Genomic DNA, 21,365 nt, shown 5'->3' on the forward strand with positions numbered 1-21,365 from the left:
TATTAGTAAATTAATTCTTGGAAAAAATACCATATTCTATTCCGGGATAATTACAGCGCAAATTAATCTTAATTTCTTAAATGTATGTTTAGTTTGGTGCACGGCTACAGGGAAGGATATCAAACAGTTCACACGTAAGCATCTCCACCGGAATGAACTTGGACAAAGATCCAAGAGCAAATTGTTTTCTTACCCGTGTTCTACCAGCTAAATTAGATCATGATACATTTTTACCGGGGAAATAAATAATTTTGCCTTGCTAAATTCAAATGCCACAGATGAATTATTCTGAAAAATGCCTTTGAAACCTCATTTATATTATAATAGTGTTCCAGTGAATGAAGAATCAATTTTGATTTTTATGAGCATGGAATACAAAAATATGTAGGCTATATTAGTACAAGAATGATTATTTCTCAGAGCGAATTCTGACATGTTTTGAATAGCTAGCATTCCCTACTTCCCTAAATACGTACCTTCAATAATGTGATTCTAGAATTAAGAAAGAGGTCGAGGTTCGATGTTTTTGCTCCTTACGAATTTATCCATTGTTATCTCCTATGATAAGACAATAAAATGGTGTTTTGATATTTCTCCTTTTATCTCTGATACGGCTCTAAAACTGGTACTATTAAAAACTAATGTTTTGTTCGTTGAGGATTTTGCTTATTGATAGTTATTGAATAACAGCCTTTATTTTTTTACTTAATATCCATACTGTCTTTGCATTACCTAAACCCAGCAGATACAATATGTTAAATCTACAAATTGGAGGTCATAATCAGAGATTAAGAATAGCAAAGGATCTAAATTTCAACCTTGAGCGGCCGTCGATCTTATCTTAAATCTGATTACCAGTTTCCGTAGTGTAACGTATTGGCACCAATTATCTACACAGGGGATTGATAAAGATACACCAGGAACCGGTTTTAACTTAATTTAACTTATAAAAAATTGAGGAGATTTTATTTACTTATTAGGCATTCTTGTCGGCTATTTTGAAACTGCCATGATCCACTCGGAGGCCTCATGACTTATAACAATTGACGCACGATACATGGGTTTCATGCTCTAATTTCTTTTAAGGCTCATTTTAACACTCAATATTCATATTAACGGATCTAGTACTCATAACTTAATTATTTATGACGAATGTTCTACTTTTATTTTCAGTGCACGGTAAAAGGTTTTTTTGAAGCAAGATTTTCCGCTGACGTAATATTCATTGATTATTTCTATTTCCCTTTGCCACTCTCAGGTAAGTTTCCCGTTGGGCCATATCATGGTAAATAACTCAACCAATAAGAGTTCTTAATCGGGCAAAGTTCGACTGAATGACGAACCCCGGATTAATTGAAATACATTCGAAGAATCTGTTGAGGAAATGAGGCCAAGTTTTAGACTTCATACCTTTTGAAAGCTGCTCTGGAGAAGTGGAAACGGGAAAAGTATCCATTCAGTGAATAACCCCCGCAGTGGTATTTTCAATAATTTCCCGGAGGTTACTAGCAAATTTAAAAAGTTGGTGCATTCTTTTATTTCACGATTCATTTAGCATATTTATTCATGTTAACTTTTTTTAATTATGGATATTCCTCCATTACTGAATTCGGAAGTGACAGGCTGGAGCGCATGGAGCGAGGAACTGTGCAGTGAGCACCAAGCACGAATACTTGGTGCCTAGCTACTCATTGAAGTGTAGCAATACGTCATATTATTTCGTGGAGTGCACGGGTATTATGTGGAGAAATCGTTTCTTTTCCACCTCTTAGTGACTGCCGAACAGAAGATCTCACGCTGAAGAGATATAATTGCATCAAGGTACCAATTTGTCAAACACTTTCACCAAATTATAAAAACTGGAAGCTAAGACATGACTTGGTATGGTGACGAGAAAGTTATATAGTATACTTAAAGGGGCGTGCGAAACAAATGATCACGTTGCTTGCTGGAGCGAGGGGAATGATAAAAACTACTAAGACCTTCTTCAACCGCAGGAATGAAAACAAGAGAGTCAGAAGCAACTCGTAGGAAAGCATGGGCTGAGAATGGAAAAGGATATAAAATTTATATACCATTGAACCACTCGTTTGCACATAAAGAGGCACACTAATGCATTTAACGAGGATAACAAAGAGAGAATTTCCTGAGAGAAAGTCCAAGGCTTCACATTAAGCGGAATCATAGTGTGACACATAAATGGGAATCACTTCACTTGGTGGAACATTAAATTTTATTGGCTTAAGGACAAGCATGGATATGTTGTATGAAACAAAAACCTCACAATGTAAAGTGCCGGTTCATCATAAATGATGAATAATAACATTAATAAGCATTTGATACATGGCCTATTGACACATACATGCATTACATTTACATAGATTACATACATAGCCATTGTATATTTTTCCCTCTTTTCATTGCATTTTTGAACCAGATGCCTTTCGTCTTTCAGCTCGTGAGTCTTGCTAACATTTAAGAATTCACTATTCGACATTTTCAGGAATATTTGTCAAAATATATATTCTATATAAATGACCTTCTATACTCCTAATAAAAATCTATTTATATTAATTTTCTGGACATTTCTGAGCAGGGCTATTTGAAAGTTATCCGGGAGAATGAAAGAAATCAGGGACGTGCCTCCGGAACACTCCATTTAAAATTCGAATGGTATGAATTTCCGGGTACCATAACTTTGTAGCAAGCTTTATAGGGGAAAGAATAAAGAGGAAACAACTTCAAGCCCTCTCTCTTCTCCACATGCATAAATTTCATACACCCTAGGTCTTATTCGGGACGACGACCACCTTCAATTATGAAGACTAAAATTCAGATTAATTATGGGAGGTTGTTAAATTTTTAAATTCCTAGGACGCATTCATATTTTCCCAAGGTTACGAGATTTACGCAAACTTATTGACCCAGTTTCAATTCATTCGCATTCTGATATGCCATGGGAGAGTATTAATGGACAAATTCCGCACCTGAAAAACCACCGCTGACCGGTTAAGGGGGCCGAAGGTCAGGAGCCTGGGTTTTCATTCACGTGGTCGTGCGGACGCATGATACCACTCTAATGAGGACATTTGCTTCATGCATTTTATCTTTTCAGTTCCTTGCGGTACACTATAATGCGATCCATCCAGTGGACTTGGAAGAACCGCTATCATTCGAGTACTTGTAGATCTTTGATAACGGCTTAAAGGGGTTAGTTAGGGGTACCATGACCCAATGAAGTCTATTAGGCCCGGTGTTACTATGCATTCCAGGAGCTACAGTTAAAGCAGTTCACGTGCGTCCATGAGGGTTGAGGGTGTATAATCGACCTCCAGAGAATAACTGCGAAATGTGCATTGTACTTTAAGAGTAGCCAGTCGTAAACATTAAGCGGACACAATAGACGCAGGATCAGAATTGAAAAAATAGCGGAACAAATTAATGTTTAGAATTTATTCTTCATATCAAATGAGTCCTTATATTATTTCCTGGAAGTCACAATGCAATGACGATTCTAAGGAAGCTCCAGGATGTTGCATGCACATTTCAAATACGGCGTCATATTTGATGGATTTAAGATTGTTTTCTTTCCCTCTCCATGAAGGTTCTTAGGATTCCATATATTTTATTATTTTGTACTGATATTTTTATGTCACAAGTGATGACTGTTCATCGCTATCCTCTCCACTACTACTCTGACGTTTCTCCCGCCCTCCCAACCATTCCCCGCCCCATACATACCCGCGAATCTATTCAGAGCTTTTCTACTTCCTGACCTCCACGTTGGACTCACCGCACCCTTCTCTCCTCAGCATATCATGAGTCAAAACACATCGGTCAAACAAACACAGACTTTTATTTGACTTCCTTCAGATTGCTGCATTGCATTTATTGTACGGATGAGTCTGTATTGTTGAAATTAAAGGGGGTCGATAGTAGAGTGATAGAAGAGAAGAAGATGGAGTTTTTTAACGGCATAGAAGAAGGGGCAAATCTTCGTAGACAACTCGGAAATGATGTTGGGAATAGTTTTGGGGCACATTTTCATACACGAAAGGCTAATAGAGACAGCCAGAAGACTGGAAAAACTGAATGGGAAGAACTGCAGAAGAAGAACTCGGATGACGCGGGAATACATACTATATAAGAGCAGGCATGAAAGTGAAGACATTTAAAAACGTGTAAACTTGAACAGACTGAAAATTTTATCCGAGGACTAACTCACAGCTAATCCTATGATTGGTTGGTTGGATGACTTTGGAAGATGATGAACTGCGGATGAGGATAAAATATATCACGTAACAATTTATCTCCAGTATTTATAGGGATATTAACAATTCACCCATTTTAAGGAAGAAATAAACTGGATCTATTTGTGTGTTTCTGTATTTTTTTCTTTTGAAAAATCAAACATTCATTTAAGACAGTAAAGTTTATTTTTTCATTCATGAAAAATTCATGCTGAAGTTCATTACTTCCAGGAAAGAATTAGATTAAATTCCAATTTGTTTTTTTTTCACCAGAGTTTGGTATACTTTTTCATTTCAAGCGACATTTTTTCTTATTAGAATATGGCGAAATTATTTTGTGAGTCATTTTAAACTTTGACGTTACTCTAACAAGTGACAAACGTTATTTTGAGAAGTGGGGGAGTAAAATATACCTCGTACTGGTATTTACGGTGCTTGCCGTAATGTATTCAAAGCGGATGGGCCGGTTCACTTCAGTACGCCACTTACGGTGCTTATACGCAAAAGCATAAAGCCGGTATTCCGACTGGGGGCGACAAGCCTAGCCTTTAAAAAAACTAAGATTAAGGCGAAAAAAGATGGCGAAACATCTAAGCACACTTTAGAACACAAATTATTACTCTTCTCATTTGGCATTTGAATCACACGTTAGATCAAATGGATTGCGAAACCTGATTCGAAATTATAGTGCCGGCCCGGCATTTGGGATTTAAATAACCGCTATGGGTTACCACAAGAAATAATCACCAGCCTTAGATCTTCGACCAAGAAGGCGGATTTCAACAGGATGCGAATTCCACAGGAAGGGCTGGATGGGATACAAGCGACTCGAGGAGTACCCTCGTTTTCCTCATAATATATCGCTCAGCTCGAGATTCGGGAAAAAGAGATGCCTCGGCAAAGACGATAAAACAAACTCGGCATCCGCAATCCACGTCCCCGTTGTGGCGTACCAGTTGAGGGTCGACGTCCCAACAGACGGAGACGAGCCTGCGGCTCGCCTTGACCCTCACCTCGACACACGCGTACAGGGGGCATGACCCCGGCCATTAGACGACGAATCAACCTGGGACGTGTTTGGCGACCTTTCATGCTCACGCACTTTTTCACGCTTGGCCGACATGGAGTGGAGGAAATATCGTGTGCACATAAAATAAGAATAGTCAGGTCACGGTCGCGAATAGCGATCCCGTCGAACGTCATCATGATTCCTGCGGCCTTCCGTGGAACAACAATTGAAATACGGTTCAATGAAACGCGGGGGAAGGGGCTGGGGGGAGACATTCTCCCATAAGCGCAAATACTTAATTTTCAAGCTTGAGCACTGCAGTCAAGAGCAGCGCTGGCTTACTCAATAATGTACACTCTAGGCCGCTTATAAATTTCTCCTTTTCTTGATGAGATGTAAAATTATTTTTTTTCGCTTGTTTTCCCGTATTTAGATATTTTTAACGTTCAATTAAGTGTAAGGATAAGTAAATGAATCTTTTTCATCGAGATACACAAACGCATTAGTTTCCATGAATGTTTGAGCTTTGTGTTAATGCATAGCATTATTGTTTTGGTCATAGAAATAGCGCCACAAATGAGAGATTACACTGTTCGCATTGGGAATCGACCCTGACATGTTGCGAAAGTTAACAAGATTTTTGCGCAGAACTAAAACACAACTTCCGGCATTACAGATATATCAAAACTTGTTTACTTATTTAAAAGGCAAAAAAATTACATTAAAATATCGAAATTATTACCCGGTTCGGTCGCATATCATTGAAAAATGCAATCATGCGAGTAACTACGAAAATAAAGAAGAGAAATTGGATGAGAATCCTACAATTTGCTGCACCCGTTCCGGACTTTAGTGAAGATGATTTTTTAGCGTATCAAGCAAGCAATTAGACAGGACAAATTGTATGGCAATCCACTCCATCGGACGTTGTAACATTTTGGAGCACTGAAATATTTGTTTAAAGGATTAAAGAATCACATATTGCTCATGGTAGACGCAAGATGCAGATTCGTGTGTCCGCAGAGGCTCTGAATGATGGAGCGACGAGGGCGGAAGGGGAGCGTACCGGGCAGAGGAGGTTTGGTCGGCCGAGAGGGAAGAGAGTGACCGCGGGCGTCAATGGAATGGTCCCGGCTCAACGAGCGATTCCCCGACCAACTGCCTCTTCGGAGCGTTGGTTGGTGAAAGGCAGGCGCCGCGGAGGGCGACTTTCACCCCGATCGGACCGCCTCCTTCCGCCTCGAAGCTCCATTAACCGTCCCAATTTAAGGTAAATTGCCGCTGACACTTGTCGTTAATTGTCTCATCATCATCCCCGTGGACGACGACAACACTCACGGGGTCTTACGCGCGAGTGAGCGACAGCTCGACTTCCCCTCATTTGACGGACTAAAAAAAGGAAAAACCACAAAAGTCAACCATGAGGTTGATTTAGACCGGCGTGGGTAGAGATCACCTACTAACCGCCCCTGCAGCGAGTGAAATTCACCCATCAGGGTAGTAGGAAGTGGCCCTTTATCACTGAGCAACCTTCGGTTACTCGGTGAGACCAAGTTCCGAAAAAAAACATGCTTGGTAAGAGAGGGCACCCTGAGGTGTAACCGGGATTTGAACCTGGGACATCCGGTTAGTATCGAAACAGTCCTAGGAAAACTAATTTTCAGACTCCAAAAAAAAACGAAGTCGTAGCAGTGAATTTGGTAGGGAAAAGATGCGGACTTTTATTCCAGAGTACATATACAATGATTATTATTTTGTTCACGTCCTTTGAATATGGTCGAATCATGCATGTTAAACACACGAATGGGGTTAATCCCAATAGAAGGTTATTCCCGCCCACTTTAAACCCCAAAATGATACAGCGTCTTCTTGGAGCGTATTAACCGGCTGCGATATGAATACCGTCGCTAAAATTGTAAGGCATGGAAAGCCACTTAGCAAGGTTTAGGCCTTCGGATATACGATAAAACATATTACACTACCTAAGCTCTAACCCGGACACCTTAAATATTTTTCATGGTTAATATTGCCATTTTTCTCACATTCCCGAACGAGTATTACGATACTTTCGAATGCCCTCTGTGCATTATTTGGGTTCCTTTAATTTTCAACCGATATTTTTCTATCAAAAATAAGAAGGGTCATCGTTCTTTAGTGAAATAGGAAAATTTAGCCGAAGAACGTTGGAATGGGCTAAGAATCTAACCGGAATATATTTTCGAAAAGAAAAAAATTCATGTCAGTTCTCCGGGAACTCCTTATAAAAATGCGATATCATAAAATTTGACCCTTGTTTTCCCGTTTAGTAGTTTAGCGCAAGGATAATTACGGTGAGATGAAATAATAGCAAAAATTCGCATTCATGACCACGGATAATTAAGAGCGGTTTGGTGGGGTTTGGAGTGAGGCTGGAATTTCATTAATTTTCCACAATTTCCATGGGTGACCTTCTAATGCCTTCATTTCCACCTTGACTCTCTCTTAGCCCAGACCATGACCTCCCGAGATTTGGGTGCGGTAATGGGCAGGAGAAACGATTCGATTCCCTCAACAAATTCAGAGGATAATGGCTGCGCGATACCTCGAATCAGGAATAGCGGCACAAAAGTCTGAAGACTAGCAAGGAGATTTCGCATTAGACGAAACCGGTCGAACGTAAAGAAAATATTTCTCCGGGGAACTCACTCCGTGTCTGAGACTTTTATGTTCCCATCTGGTTATGCGTCGGTAACACACACCGGAGTCATCATGTACCGTTTCTGCTCCGGCATATGATCAAACGAACATTACCAAGACACCAAGGTGTGAAAGAACGTCGCCATTGACCAGCATAGGTGAACCACGCTACATTGTTTTTTTGCCAAGGATTTGACATTTAAATTTACGAATCAGACTCCTCTCAGGTGCCGTATTGGAAGAAGGGGGCGCCAAATACTTGTTTGATGGTTAAATGACGGCGGGGGCTCCAAGTTAGTCCCGGGGTCACTATAAATTGAATAGGGATGGAAGGTAGTGGAACATATCACGCAACACGCTACATTCTCTTTGGAGGTAAAAAAATCAACGATATTAACGTTCGCAAAACCTCCATTTCTCGAACGCAACTCACAAAGGGGTAATAGCTAACGGTAAAAGCGGGTGGTGGAGGCGAGTAAGTCGCGAATCGTGACTTGGGAGAGGGAAAGAGTTGAAAATAGGTTTAAAATGGCAACCCACGAATAATCCAAACCCAAAAAGCGGTTCTGAGCTTCTCCCTGTGATAAAGGTCGCCTTTCTATAACACATACTGCCCTATTGTATCGTGTATACTCTCACGGGATGATCTACACCTGATACATTGATTCTTAAATCTGTTATGGATGCTCTCCCGTGGCATAGTTACTTTTTTACGTTGAATTTTATATTTGCTCCACCAAAAGTACCTTATTATTTGGAATGCTTCATCTTAGGTTTATTACTGCAGAGTCGGCGGAACTAAACCAAAACCTGAAGAATAACTCTGAAGAATACTTTTCCGCCTTTCAAAATAGCTGGAATGACCCATCGAAAGGTCAGTTTTTGCCGGAAGAGAGAGAGAGAGTGACGTGGAATAAAACAATATTAGGAATGTCTTTTGGAAGTGTACTTGAAGTTTACCGACGGCATGATAGCAAGGGTTTTTCAGGAATGTTAATGAAAAAATAGAGAAATTTTTGGTGAAAACCCGTTTCGAGAAAGTGAATTTTCTAAGACGACCGTTTGGGGGAGATTGTCTGACCTTGATAATTATGAAAATTAGCACACGGGGAAACAGGTGTCCTTCCTGCGTTCGATTATATTATCCTCACCGCCTACACAGGGGTATTCTAATTTTGACCCACCTTTTCCTAATTAAAACTTTAAAATCGAGAGAAGGAGATTTTAGCCTCCTCTTGCCAAAGGCCCAGTATTTACATGATTTGTTTGACAGTGGAGTGAAAACCTCAAAAGGTGGGAATAATTTTATTGAGGCTGCTCATACAGTGGAACGGATCGTCATTGAAATTTCGATGCACCATTTGTAAACCAGACAACGAATTTCGAGCGGACGCAAGTGAACTCGTTAGGCCGCGTTGGTCCCAATGATGGTAAAATAAGATCACTGTATTTATTTCCTCACATTTAGTTTCATGCAAATCGACCGCTGTGCCGACAGTCATTGTCATTTTCAAGGTCTTCACGTGGGACGTTCGCTGACCGTGGCGAGACCATTGTCCCTCTGCACGAAAGTAAGCGTGAATTTTACGTAGGTAGTGAGTGATCCTTCGTGATCCTATTATAACGGATTCATTTTGAGTTCATTAATAGCCCTCCGACTTTGATGGCAGATAAAGTTATAAATATTTAAAGGTATTTTTATTAGTGGTGACAAACTAAGCCCAACCATCAGCTCGCACACCAAACCACTAATATGTCAGATCCCGCACAATCATTCACGATACATTCACACAATCTTCCCCCCTTCTTCGCCCAACACATTCAAACACAAACATCTTCTTAAAAAATATCATGGAGTACACTTTTCCGGCATGAGTAAACTGAACAGCTGAGAGGACATCGAGACCTCACTTCAGGAAGACCCAATTCCCGTTCTTATTAATTTTATCTCTAACTCCAAGTAATATCAATAGCATAAACTTCTCGCTAAGGGAATGAAAGATATGGATCAACCTTATTGTTTCGGGGGAGTCGAGCGAGAAAAAATCGATGACGCCTAACCATGGCTGGCGTCGTGGATTCCTATTAAGTGAATACTATTTTATATTATTACATTAATCATTAGTTTTTTTGGACGCTTGGTGAAATTTTCTACTCCACGGCATTTATCGAGAGAGCGTGACTGAATGCGTGGGTTACTTTCGCCTTTCCAATCGCGTCCGCAGTCTGATGAAGTATTTTTTAATATTTGAATTAGAACTCGATTAAAAGCAAGAACCAAGAGGTGGAGGCAGGAAAAATCTAGTACCAGGACATTTTATGGACAGGTGCCAAGATGAAAACAGTTAATTTCTATTTTACAGATGGTTCAGATAGTTTACCTCGTTCTGCAGGTAGGGTTTCATCATAGCTCAACTACTGATGTTTTTTACACGAGGCACGACCAGAGTATAACTTGTGATATAGAGAAGTGGGTATTGGCTCAATTTGATGGAAATTACATCAGCAAGGGGGGGATGCATACGTTTCGAGTATGTTTGCGACGGTGGACTGAGCGAGAGAGAGGAGAAGATGATGCATAGGGAGAAATGTGAAAGAGTGTAGAGGAAAAGCGGAAATGCAAAATAATGTCAGAACGAGGAGCCAAATGATTTAGCAAAAAACAACTCCTAAGCACAAAAATAATAGGAAAATACGAATTTTTTATCAATTGTACAGGGAGATTGTTTGCCAACTCTTTGAGTTGAGTCGCGAACGGATGATAGATAATGTTGAGCCACTACACTTTTCAAAGTAATAGGGCTGATGGCACCAGGAGATTTGTGACAGCTTTGCTATGGGAGGATTTAAAAATTATTCTTTTTCATGAGAGCCTCTACGGGACACTTGTCGAAATACAGGAAATTACTTTGTAGTTGCTTAGACGCCACCCCGCACAGCTGGTATTGAGCCAGAAATCCTACGGTACCAGAATAAATACACTGACAAAAAATGTCTACAGGTTGATCCTTCGTCCAGGCTTCATCACATTAAGTTCCGTTTGTAAATATTTAAGAAAAAAAATCTTTAGAAGGATTTCTGTTCACTCTATCGAATTATATTTCTGCTGAAGTTTACGAAATGGACAGATACAAAGCAAAACTAATATTTTTTCGTATATTTTGCACAAGAGGTATTTAAAAAGGATAAGGCATAAATTCAGTGAAAGTGGTATTATTGAGCACATCCGAGAGCCGGCATTTGAAATTGTGGAAGAGAAAGGCGTTAAGGTGTACTCCTTCATAATATATTCCATGAAACTCAGCATTTTTTAGGCTAGAATAATCATAATCGCAGGCCAGATATAATGGGTATGGAGAACTTGAGGAATGCTTGAGGTACAAATGGGAGAGATGGGAAGGAGTGGGTGATGACAGAATGTGATTTGGGTGAGCCCATAAGAGACTTGTATGATAGAATTGGGCACGGTACGATGTTTTGGCCCCGATGAGAGAAAGGAGTGGATCGAATCATCAAAAGAGATATGTATGGAACAGCAGAGTAAGCTTTTATAGAGGGAAGGGTAGACCAAGGAGTTCACGGGTGCACGTGACCCCAAAACACGTACACTACAAGGAATACAAGAATCCCCTAGAACAGCCGAGTATGTCAGGAACATCACATGTACGTGACAGACACGGCATCAATATACGAGAACAACGAGGACAATACGGAGGAAATTAGTAAATAGGAGTATTTTATTTAATGATACACAATCACGCTTCTTTTACTATGCCTACTCTGAAGGGGAAAGACGTAAATGGTACGTATGTCTATTTGTACAGGTGTCCAGTTTCCACTCAGTTCACGAATGCGTTGGTTCTCTTACCCTTCCATGTATAATGTACCATCATGCAGGATAGTATCAAATAAAATAAATAAGCGCAAAAGCTTCTAAGAGCCACGACTTAATTACCAGCCCTGGGGCAGTTCCTCCGGGGTCCTTTTCAGGTGGAAAATTCTTAATTCCTGACACGGATGAGATACCAAAACCGCTCTCGCTCCTCCTACACAGCTGCCGGCCCAGATTTTCCCACCGGTGCTACCCCATTCACCTTCCACCTCTCCCCGACCCATTGCCCACGGCGCCCGCTCGGCGGCCTAAACAGGCTTGCCGGCACTTCCGGCCCCCAATCTGGGGACCGGCGCCTCCGCCGGCCATCTCAACGCTCCGACGGACCCTCCGGCCATCAGCCAGCGGTGGAGCCCACACAGCGGAGTGGCTTCCAATCTGTGAGGGAGAGGGATTGCCTGGGGTGAACCTAAATGGCAGGACTTCACACTCGCTATAACCCTCAAAGGGTGACTCCATCGAACAATGTTTGTGGGCTGCAGAAGGGTAGAAGCATTGGACTTTTTAGTGTAGTCTTTAGATTGCTACAGAAACGCATGCACTACCAACCGCATATGCTGTTTTAGATAACCTTATGAGCACGTGGTACCATCTTAAGGAATGGGTAAAAACTTCGGTTAATTTGCCCCACAGGATATTATTTTCATACCGCTTCGTCTTTTTGTAACCTGGCAGGTAAAGCCGGAACTACCGAAGACGAGGGTGATGAATGAAGAAAGGGACGAGACATTTTGGAGGGAATATCGGAGAGAAAAGTGAGTTTGACTCGGAGGTCAAACTACATCCTTTTAGAAATATCATTTTTCCAGCAACGAAAACTTTCATCTGGACGTTTAGCTGCAAATCTAAAGGAAGTGAATGCTTTATAATGACCTGAAAATGTTTGAAAGGCACTACTTCCATTTTAATTTGATTATATTACAAAAAAATGCCCAAATAGCAAGATTAAGCGTGCATCATTCCAGAAAAAAAAAATAGCGTCAATATTCAATCTTGACATAGTAAAGAGCAAATTTAGATGTAATTAGCGCATTCATTGACAAAAAATTGTGAAATTCCTGCTTCCTACCGAATTTTTTTTACACATGCGTACATTTATAGATGACCTTGAAATACGTACCTACATATGGCTTCCTATTTTCCTTAAAATGCAACAGTAAGTTTGTAATAAAATGGCATATTTTAAACATTTATTCAATGAAAAATTAATGTGACGATACATAAGATACAAAATAATTGATCATTAATTTTTTTAAATCATTATTGAATAAATAATTTTATTTATGAAATTTATTTCAATGTTAATTTTAAAAAAAACCAAAAAAAAGTTGGAGTACTTCAGGAAAAATCACCGCAGAATGCGTGTTACCAACTTTCACGGCTAAAAATCTCCACTCAAAGGATCGATAAAAACAATGCGTTTGAATGAAAATTGTATTGCGACACAGCAAATTATTTTTGTAAATAAATTTATTTTACGATTACCTATTCATTTCGATTTTTTTCCTCGGGTTGATCTTTGCTTCATGCAACCTACTCCCTCACTACAGACAGTGTTAAGCGTGAATGCACTCCTTTCCCTTATCGCACTTCGTCACACCTCATTATTGCCCGTAGCACTTCGTTTCGCCATATTCATCATCGATTTATTGATCTTCTCTGCGATAATGGTACGCTTAAGAGAGTTTCTTTTGAACGTATTGTGTTCGGGGCACAGCCAGGGAAGGGAGCGAAGAAGCCAATTATCATCAAAATGCTACACGGAATTTGCTCAGCATTCTAGTTATATCAGGAGGCCATCAAACATTATAATATTCTTTGAAACACGATTAAGACGCTCTGTAGTGTAAATTTTGCACTATACCGAAGAAATAGTCATTTATCGATGCGTTTACATCGCATGGTTCGAGTTACACACAGCAACCCTTTAGTAGCGAAATCAATCGGGTAAGAAACATTTAAGATTTTGTATCCTCGGGGTAAAAATACCGGATCTCTTTCAAATTCTATTCATCAACAATCCGTGTGGCGGTTGGCCCCTTCTGAGCTGAGATAAGGAATCAGCCGTGGGTGACGAAGGCCAGGGGGACTGATTGCCGTCCCCCGGGGGTAGCTCGCGCGAATTTCGAAAGGTCAACGCACTCCAGACGTTTATTTCCCGTAGGGGGCGGGGAAATCATTCCACCAGATGGACGTTCGATTCGTTCCCCGGTCATCTCATGAAAGACTCGGAAGCTCGGGTGTTGCTTTTTCTCTTCATGTTTGCGGTCTACATTTTCGCAGAAAAGGAAGCGGGTGAGGGACCGTTGCTCTTGAACGGAAGCGTGACAATATGACGCGAGGTTTGCCAGCGTTATCCCCGGTGAGGAGGACGAATCAAGTATTATGGTGGGCACGCTACGGAACTCGTTCCATATTTGTAGTTACTTCGCCACGCGGCAGCCCTTAGATCGAGCAATATTCGATCTGTGATCAGTGTGTGCGGTACTCAATAGTGCACCCTAAACCATTTTATACTCCAGAGAAGTACAATTAAGCCTAGGTATCCGAATTTGCCCTGTACTCCATTCAATATTAAAAGTAACTAAGATTATTTTCTATCTTAAAAATGCACTTAGTAAGTAAGTACTTTATCTCGAAAAACGAGAGTTCTAATATTAATTTAAAATAAAAATATAGAATTACAAGAACAGAAAAATAACAACGACATTTAACGGTGCTCATGAAAATCATTAGGGTTGGAGGATAGGAATACAGCAGGTTTTGTGGTATCAGGACGGTTTTATAACCAGATAAAATATTAGCTATTGTTTTTCATGGGGGATGAAGACAACATGCTATCTCATGCAAACCAAGGCGCTCTTCATCTCAGGTTATGAGAAGTTTTTGTCGCCCGTTTATCAACTGGAAAGGAATGAGTTACTTGAAAGAATTATGCGACATGCTTTCAAGCCCCTCCCATCCCGACGGAAAGAAATATTTCGTGGCGTGCGTCTTACATAAAAATTTAATAGATTATAACTGCGAGATATGATTTGAATTTGAGGATGTATATCTTTGACTGTATTCAAGAACCAAAACTAACTCTAAGGATTCGCCCGGTAATTAATATCTGCGTACGTTCATTTCATAGAGTATATTACGTCGTTCCATTAATAGCATAAAGAATGAAACTCGCAACCGTTTTGGTAGTGCTTGAATGGGATACCTATCAGATTTCTCAAAAAAGTTTACATTTCATATATCCTGAAAAGAATAGGATTTCATTTATTTTTTTCTGGAAGAGTAAACAATTTTACAATGGTAAAATATTCTCATATAAGTCTCATTTATCACAGTTTGAGGAAATGATACGATTTTTGTTTGGAAAATCACTGAATTTTACAATGAAGAGTCCTGGTAGGTATTCTTAATTATTACAAATACAAGACCATGGATCTGTTCATTTGATATTGAAGTACTGGTGGCATTAACATATGTTCGCCACATATTATTGTAGGAAGGAAGACTTTGTTAGACAAACAAATAGAAATATGGAAATGACCATGAACAAATTTTGCGCCCTTTGAATCCGGATTAATAAAAATAAAAGATTTTTGGTTCACTAATCTGGTATCTATAAAAGATTATCTCCAAAAAGACATTTTGTAGCACCCCATAATGAATAACGCCGCTGCGGCCGTGAAAATGGGTCGTTATCCGTTAGCCGCGTTGTCATTATTGTTATATCTACTAGAGAGAGACAACTGTTTACGAAAGTTAATCTACATATAATTAACCGCTTGGTGAAAATCACTTCAGGGGATCTCGCATGAGAATTCGAAATGATAGGGACAGTGAGCAATCGAATGTAGAATGCCCACTCAGCCGTAAGGAGGCAAATACATCTATGGATTCGCAATTTTTGATGATCATAGACTGCCTCCAAGGATAAATGGGGTTCTTGCCAGTGGTTACAATACCCCAATCCCACATATAGTCTTTTGATGAATACTTTTTTTCTCTGGGGTTACCGATCTGGCTGCCGTTCACATGAGGGAACGATTTTTCCGGAACCGAGAAACGACTCAGTCGACGAAAGTGCTTCGATCAAATTGGCTTCGCGGATTTAGGTACGGATATTGAGTGAGTGGCCAGACATCAATGGCATCGCCGAGCGGAAAAAATTATAAGACTTTCGTCTTGATGGAAATAAAGACAGAAGGAATATGCGTGGCCTCTCCAGACGGCTTTCACCGACATGTTTTTAACGAGGCGAGACCGTCTGTGCGCTTGGTCTTAGTGATTCCAGGGGGAGGGAGTGAGGGCTTTGGAAAGCAGAAGAAAGAGACTGGAAGGGGAGGAAGGGAAAGGAGAAGAGGGTTGGGGGGTAAATGGAGGAGATGAGGGCCACGGGAGAGCGAAGGGAAAGAGGGAGGGGGCGCGGGCCAACTAAGCGATCTCGCTCAACCCTGGACCCATAAGCACTCGTGCTGCCGCGCGCACACAATCCACTCAATCCTGAAGATCTCGGCTAGAAAGTTCCCGTCGATTGCAGTTTGTTGTCATCACTCGACGCACTTGAGGATCTCAATGTGGGATGGGTGGGGAAGGGGGGGGGTTTATGTGTCGCCGCGATCGGTTCCTTTCCGCTGAGGGCCTTGGAGCGATCGCCCCGGGGAAAATGTCGAGACGGAGGGAGGATCCAGGCGGAGTGAGGAGAGTCGGTGTAGGCATTATTCGAGCGTGCTTACACATCCTTCCACATAGCGTACGAACCCTGCGAGCAAGCCAATCCTGCACTGGCGCTGCGGAGTGGTGTGGTGAATGCACATCGGCAATTTTTCGTTAAATTATTTAATTGAGTGTGTTTGATTTCACAGATTATAGTGTAAATGGATAAGGCATAATGAAAAACATGGCTCATTGGTCGACATACCATTAATGTACACACTGTTAGTATGGAGTTACCCAAATGATCCTTGTTCACGCACCATTCTTTGTGATGAAAAATTCCTCGAGAAAATATCTATTTCCTCGGCCGCATTAGGTTATTTTTATTTTTTTCCTCGATTATCCGATGTGTAATTGTGAACTACGTGGAATTCTTAAGTTTAGTATCAATGGCAAATTTAGCCAATCCGTAACTGAGACTCATTCTGCCTGATTAGTTTCTCAGGACATAAATTTCAGCCAGCCAGTTGTTGTCTTGATAAATAGATACTACATTGGGGGTTTCCAGGGTGTACGTTGATTGGGAAATTATGGTTTCATTAATTTTATAGGTCACAGGGTACCAAATACTCATTCAGAACTGTGAACGTAAACAAGCATTCCAAATAGTATAATACTCTGCACAAAAATAATTAATTATACGAAATAGAATGATGGACTAATTTTCACCTTGCTCAGGGATCATTAGACAGATAGATGTGGTTCAATCACTCGGAAAGTTGTGGGCCAGAAGAGATATTGAATTTATGCTTTTAATTTTATGAGTGTTTACTATCGGTCTTCTGGTGGAGATGATCTTTGTTGAATGAGCAGCAGAGGCAATTCTTTTGTTAACATTCAAGGCTAGTGATCTTTTTTAATTTTAAGAAATATATTGCTCAGTTCATTAGTACAATTTTATTTCGTTGGTTTGCAAGATAGTTGATATAGTGTTTATCCAATCACACATTTAAAGCAGATAACGAATTTGGAATAATTGGGTGACTTGCCATTCGCATGGAGACTTCAGGGGACACAATGAGAAACTTCATTCTGAAATACATTTGCCCTTCAAATAAATGTATTAAAATACAGTTTCAAGTTTTGTCATCTGACACCCTTTAATAGCACGAGGTATTACCCATAAATGATCTATTGAACAAATCGGGGGGTTATCACTAACTGTCCATCAAAATATATTTTATAAAGCCCTACCGTGTTTTTTTTTATCTCCGATGCCTTGTGAAAAAAAAAACGTTTCACAGAAGTGGAGCTTAAGAAGGATGCACCTAAGTTTAGGTCAATTAAACGTGTGACTGAAAGGATATGTAAATTTAGCATTTTTATGGTGCGCAGAATAGTTGACGATTCACTCTAATAATTTATTCTTAATGGTATAATACTGAATCTACTAGGAACGCAGATCACTTTGTACACAATTCAAAGATCAATGTAATGCCAAGTGTCACCAATGGTGTAAACATTTTAACGTGGTCAAGAGGTTACAGCATTTATATCGAGGAGGAGAGACCGGTGTAGACAGGCATACCTGTAGATAATGTCAATACCCTACGATGACGTTTTCAGGGAGTAACGACAGTAAGTGTTGCCTACAGCATGACTTCGTTAAAAATCGGGAGGGGATGGAACGGACAGTTACTAGGGATGTGGGATTTTAAATTACTGAAAAGGGGGAAAATAGTAAAAAATAGAACGGATCGACTTCCCTACGCTCATTAGTTTACCGCGAAGAGCGGAACTGGAGTAGTCACGAGCTCGGAGCTATTTAGAGAGCAACGGGAAAACCCGTTTTCGGAAGTTTTGTGCCAAAGAGATAAGGAGTTAACTTTCTTGGATAAAATTTTCCGGCTCGTAGGCCTAGGTTATTTCAATGGAGGAAATTAAGTTTTTAAGGTTGGCTGTAAATCCATGGTGTTTAGCCCGAATGTCAGTTAGAGAGACTGGTGGCATTCTTCACATTTCATGGGGGAGACTTGAGCAGAACTGACGCTTTATTTGGGAAAAACGGTGAACGGAAAGGGGTGACCAGGCTCGCATTCGAGGAAATTTCATTTTTTTTCTAAGAGTACATGCCAAAGCTATCCCTGCTCTCCTGATTTTATTTCATAATATATACTGGTACTGTAAGTGACTTCGGTGCTCACCTTTTACTTCAAGACACATGCCTAAGTTCAGAAAAATTGGAAGCTTGAATCAGAGAAATGTTTCACCGTAAATGGTGATAACTATCCTAAGAGAAAGTCTGGGATAATTAAACGAATAAATGAAGTACAAATTGGCATAAAGTATTTTCCACAGTAATATATTCACCACTAATTGGCATTCAATCGTCAACTCAAGTACTTCAAAGATTTATTCAAACAACTTTTATAGATTTAATGGGATCTTCCTTTACATAAATTTGGAAATAAGACGCAAAACATATTTCTCATTGATGCTTGATATGCTTTTAGTTCACTTCTGAAGTACACAATACCAACATTAGTTTATAGATTTGTTAAAAAATTAATGTCCGCGGATTCTCAAAAATGACGTGTCATGCATGACTACATTATGATATTCAGAGTGGAGAAGAGTGTATCAAATATATTTTAGCCACTCTCAAGCTAAATAATACAACATCAGTATTCAGTAAAATGGAATCGAAGGTGAAGACATTTTACAATGTATTTACAATAGCTTTAAATTAGAGTAAGCGAATAAACACCTACCCATTAATTACTGTTTATTCTCACACTTATATGGGTAGGGATAATTGAAAATTCTTAAGGAGCGAGTCATTAATTTTGCCTTTTTTTCTTTTTTCTGCGTTTATTGTGCTTATCAGTGAATTTACTTAAGTATAATTCATGCACACGGGCGACTGCATGCTCAAATACTACCAAGGCTATCATAAAATTAAGCCAATTTCGAGAGACATTGATAACAATTTGAATAATATTAAATTGTTTCCAGCATTCACGGGCTTTCAAATTTCAAGCCAAATTTGCAATCAATGACGCATGCTAATTTTTTTCCCTGGACAGCATGTTTAGCGATAGAAACAGAATTGACCATGAAACGTAATTCTCCATTTTATAGTTTTAATAATGAGGCTACCTCTCGGATATTTCTGTTTCTGCGGACGTTATTCGAATGCGTGTAGCCCATGCTATTTCATTATAAAAACATGCAAAGGAAACTTTTTTGTTCACTGCTTCACGGCGATGTGTGCTCCCTTATTCACCGTTAGTGGAACATATGCCCATCATTATTGCATCGGGAGCAAAGTGAACTGACCACCTTCGACTGAAAAAGCGGGAATTTTTTGGAATTTGTGAAATCACATCTAGACGAGAATTAAAACAGACACCCTCCAAGAGAGAGAGACAGAGAGAGTACAGAGAAGCGGACAAGATTCCCTATAATCATATTGCAATTTAGAATCTGCTCAAAAACCATAATCAAACAAATTAAAATCGAAATCATACCATTCTTTAAAAATTTTTCTTTCAGCCGATTAAATACGAGTAAAGTAGCAGTTTTATTCAAAACTATAGTTTTGCGATCATCACAAAATGACAGCTCCATTAAAAATAATGCCGTCTATTATGTGGTGAAGAAAAGAGAAGGCGACACTAGTTGGCTCTGAATGCAAGGATGTAACTGGACATAATATCCAAATGTTCAATACGCCAGTTAGTCCGAGCAGTAAAGCGATCAGTATGATAACGATGTCAACAAGCACAATTTAAAAAATGAAAGTATATTTCGAGAATATTTCCTTTGATGGTTTTTAATGAATTCAAATGTAACTGCATCTCGTTAGGTTTCATAATATAGTGCTTGTCAAAAAATTATTAATTTCACGACATTTGTAGAAAAATATCATGCCGCGTGGTACTAAAATATTACAACTTATCTGAGATGAATGCAATTTGAGATATTTCCTCGGCAGGTACTAGTGAGCCTAGATAGAAAAAGAATTGGCGGAATGGAACTCAAATAATCAAACAAGTTGATTGATTGCATATGCTGGTCTATGTTTTAAATAGAAATGACGAAATTGAAATATGTCAAGGATTCTGTAACATAAACGTCCACCAATCAAACTCGACTTAATGTTAATCTAACTATTGCCACGGGGAAGTTTATTCAATTACTTGCAACAAGAAACTATGCACATACAGTTAAACTATACGAGATTCCATTTTACTTAACAGTTATAGGCAATTCAACTTCGGCAAAACACAAAATATGATTTGAATTAAATGAGAATCCCATAATGCAGTTAAAAATAGGAAAAAATGGTCCAATTTACGAATTACTAATTAAGCGAATGAATTAATATTCAGGGATACGTTTGACTAAACGTAGCTTAAGTTGTTTTCAATGATGGCCGATCAAATCGGCAAATGACTGATCGATTTGCATGATCTATTTTCTTTCGGAAACGGTCAGCACACATTAAATTAAGCGAGAACATTAAAGTTGACGTACTTTAGTTCCGTGGATGTCTCAACGAGCAGCTTGACGCAGTCGAGACATCCGCGGGCAGCGGCGTAGTGGAGCGCGAGGGCGCTGTTGCCGCCAGTCCCGCTGACGCCGCCGACGCCGCCGCCGTCCGCACCACCACTCCGCTCAAGCGCAGGCATCCTCTCCTCGTGGAGCACCCAGCGGAGGACGTGAAGGCGCCCAAACCTGTCAAGGATATAAGGAATGAGTGAGCCGAAGGCGAACAGTGACAACATCCGCACGACCATCAACCACGTGGCTAATCACACCGGTCAGACAATAGTCAAACCTACAGTCAATCGTCTTTTTGATGCCGATGGGGTCGTCATCT

At 40.0% G+C, this 21,365-nt stretch overlaps 1 protein-coding gene across 1 annotated transcript in view; it reads right to left on the bottom strand.

Annotated features, from left to right (window-relative positions):
• The window catches only part of f (espin protein forked), a 114,060-nt gene extending 92,790 nt beyond the window's left edge, over positions 1-21,270 (bottom strand). Inside the window, exon 1 of the mRNA XM_071583313.1 lies at positions 21,020-21,270. Coding sequence (XP_071439414.1) covers positions 21,020-21,270 — 251 coding nt within the window. The remainder of the gene's footprint in view (positions 1-21,019) is intronic.
• Positions 21,271-21,365: the final 95 nt, after the last annotated feature.

The sequence above is a fragment of the Hetaerina americana genome, unplaced genomic scaffold, assembly GCF_022747635.1.
Source record: "Hetaerina americana unplaced genomic scaffold, ioHetAmer1.1.p SCAF_13, whole genome shotgun sequence".
Lineage (NCBI taxonomy): Eukaryota > Metazoa > Arthropoda > Insecta > Odonata > Calopterygidae > Hetaerina > Hetaerina americana.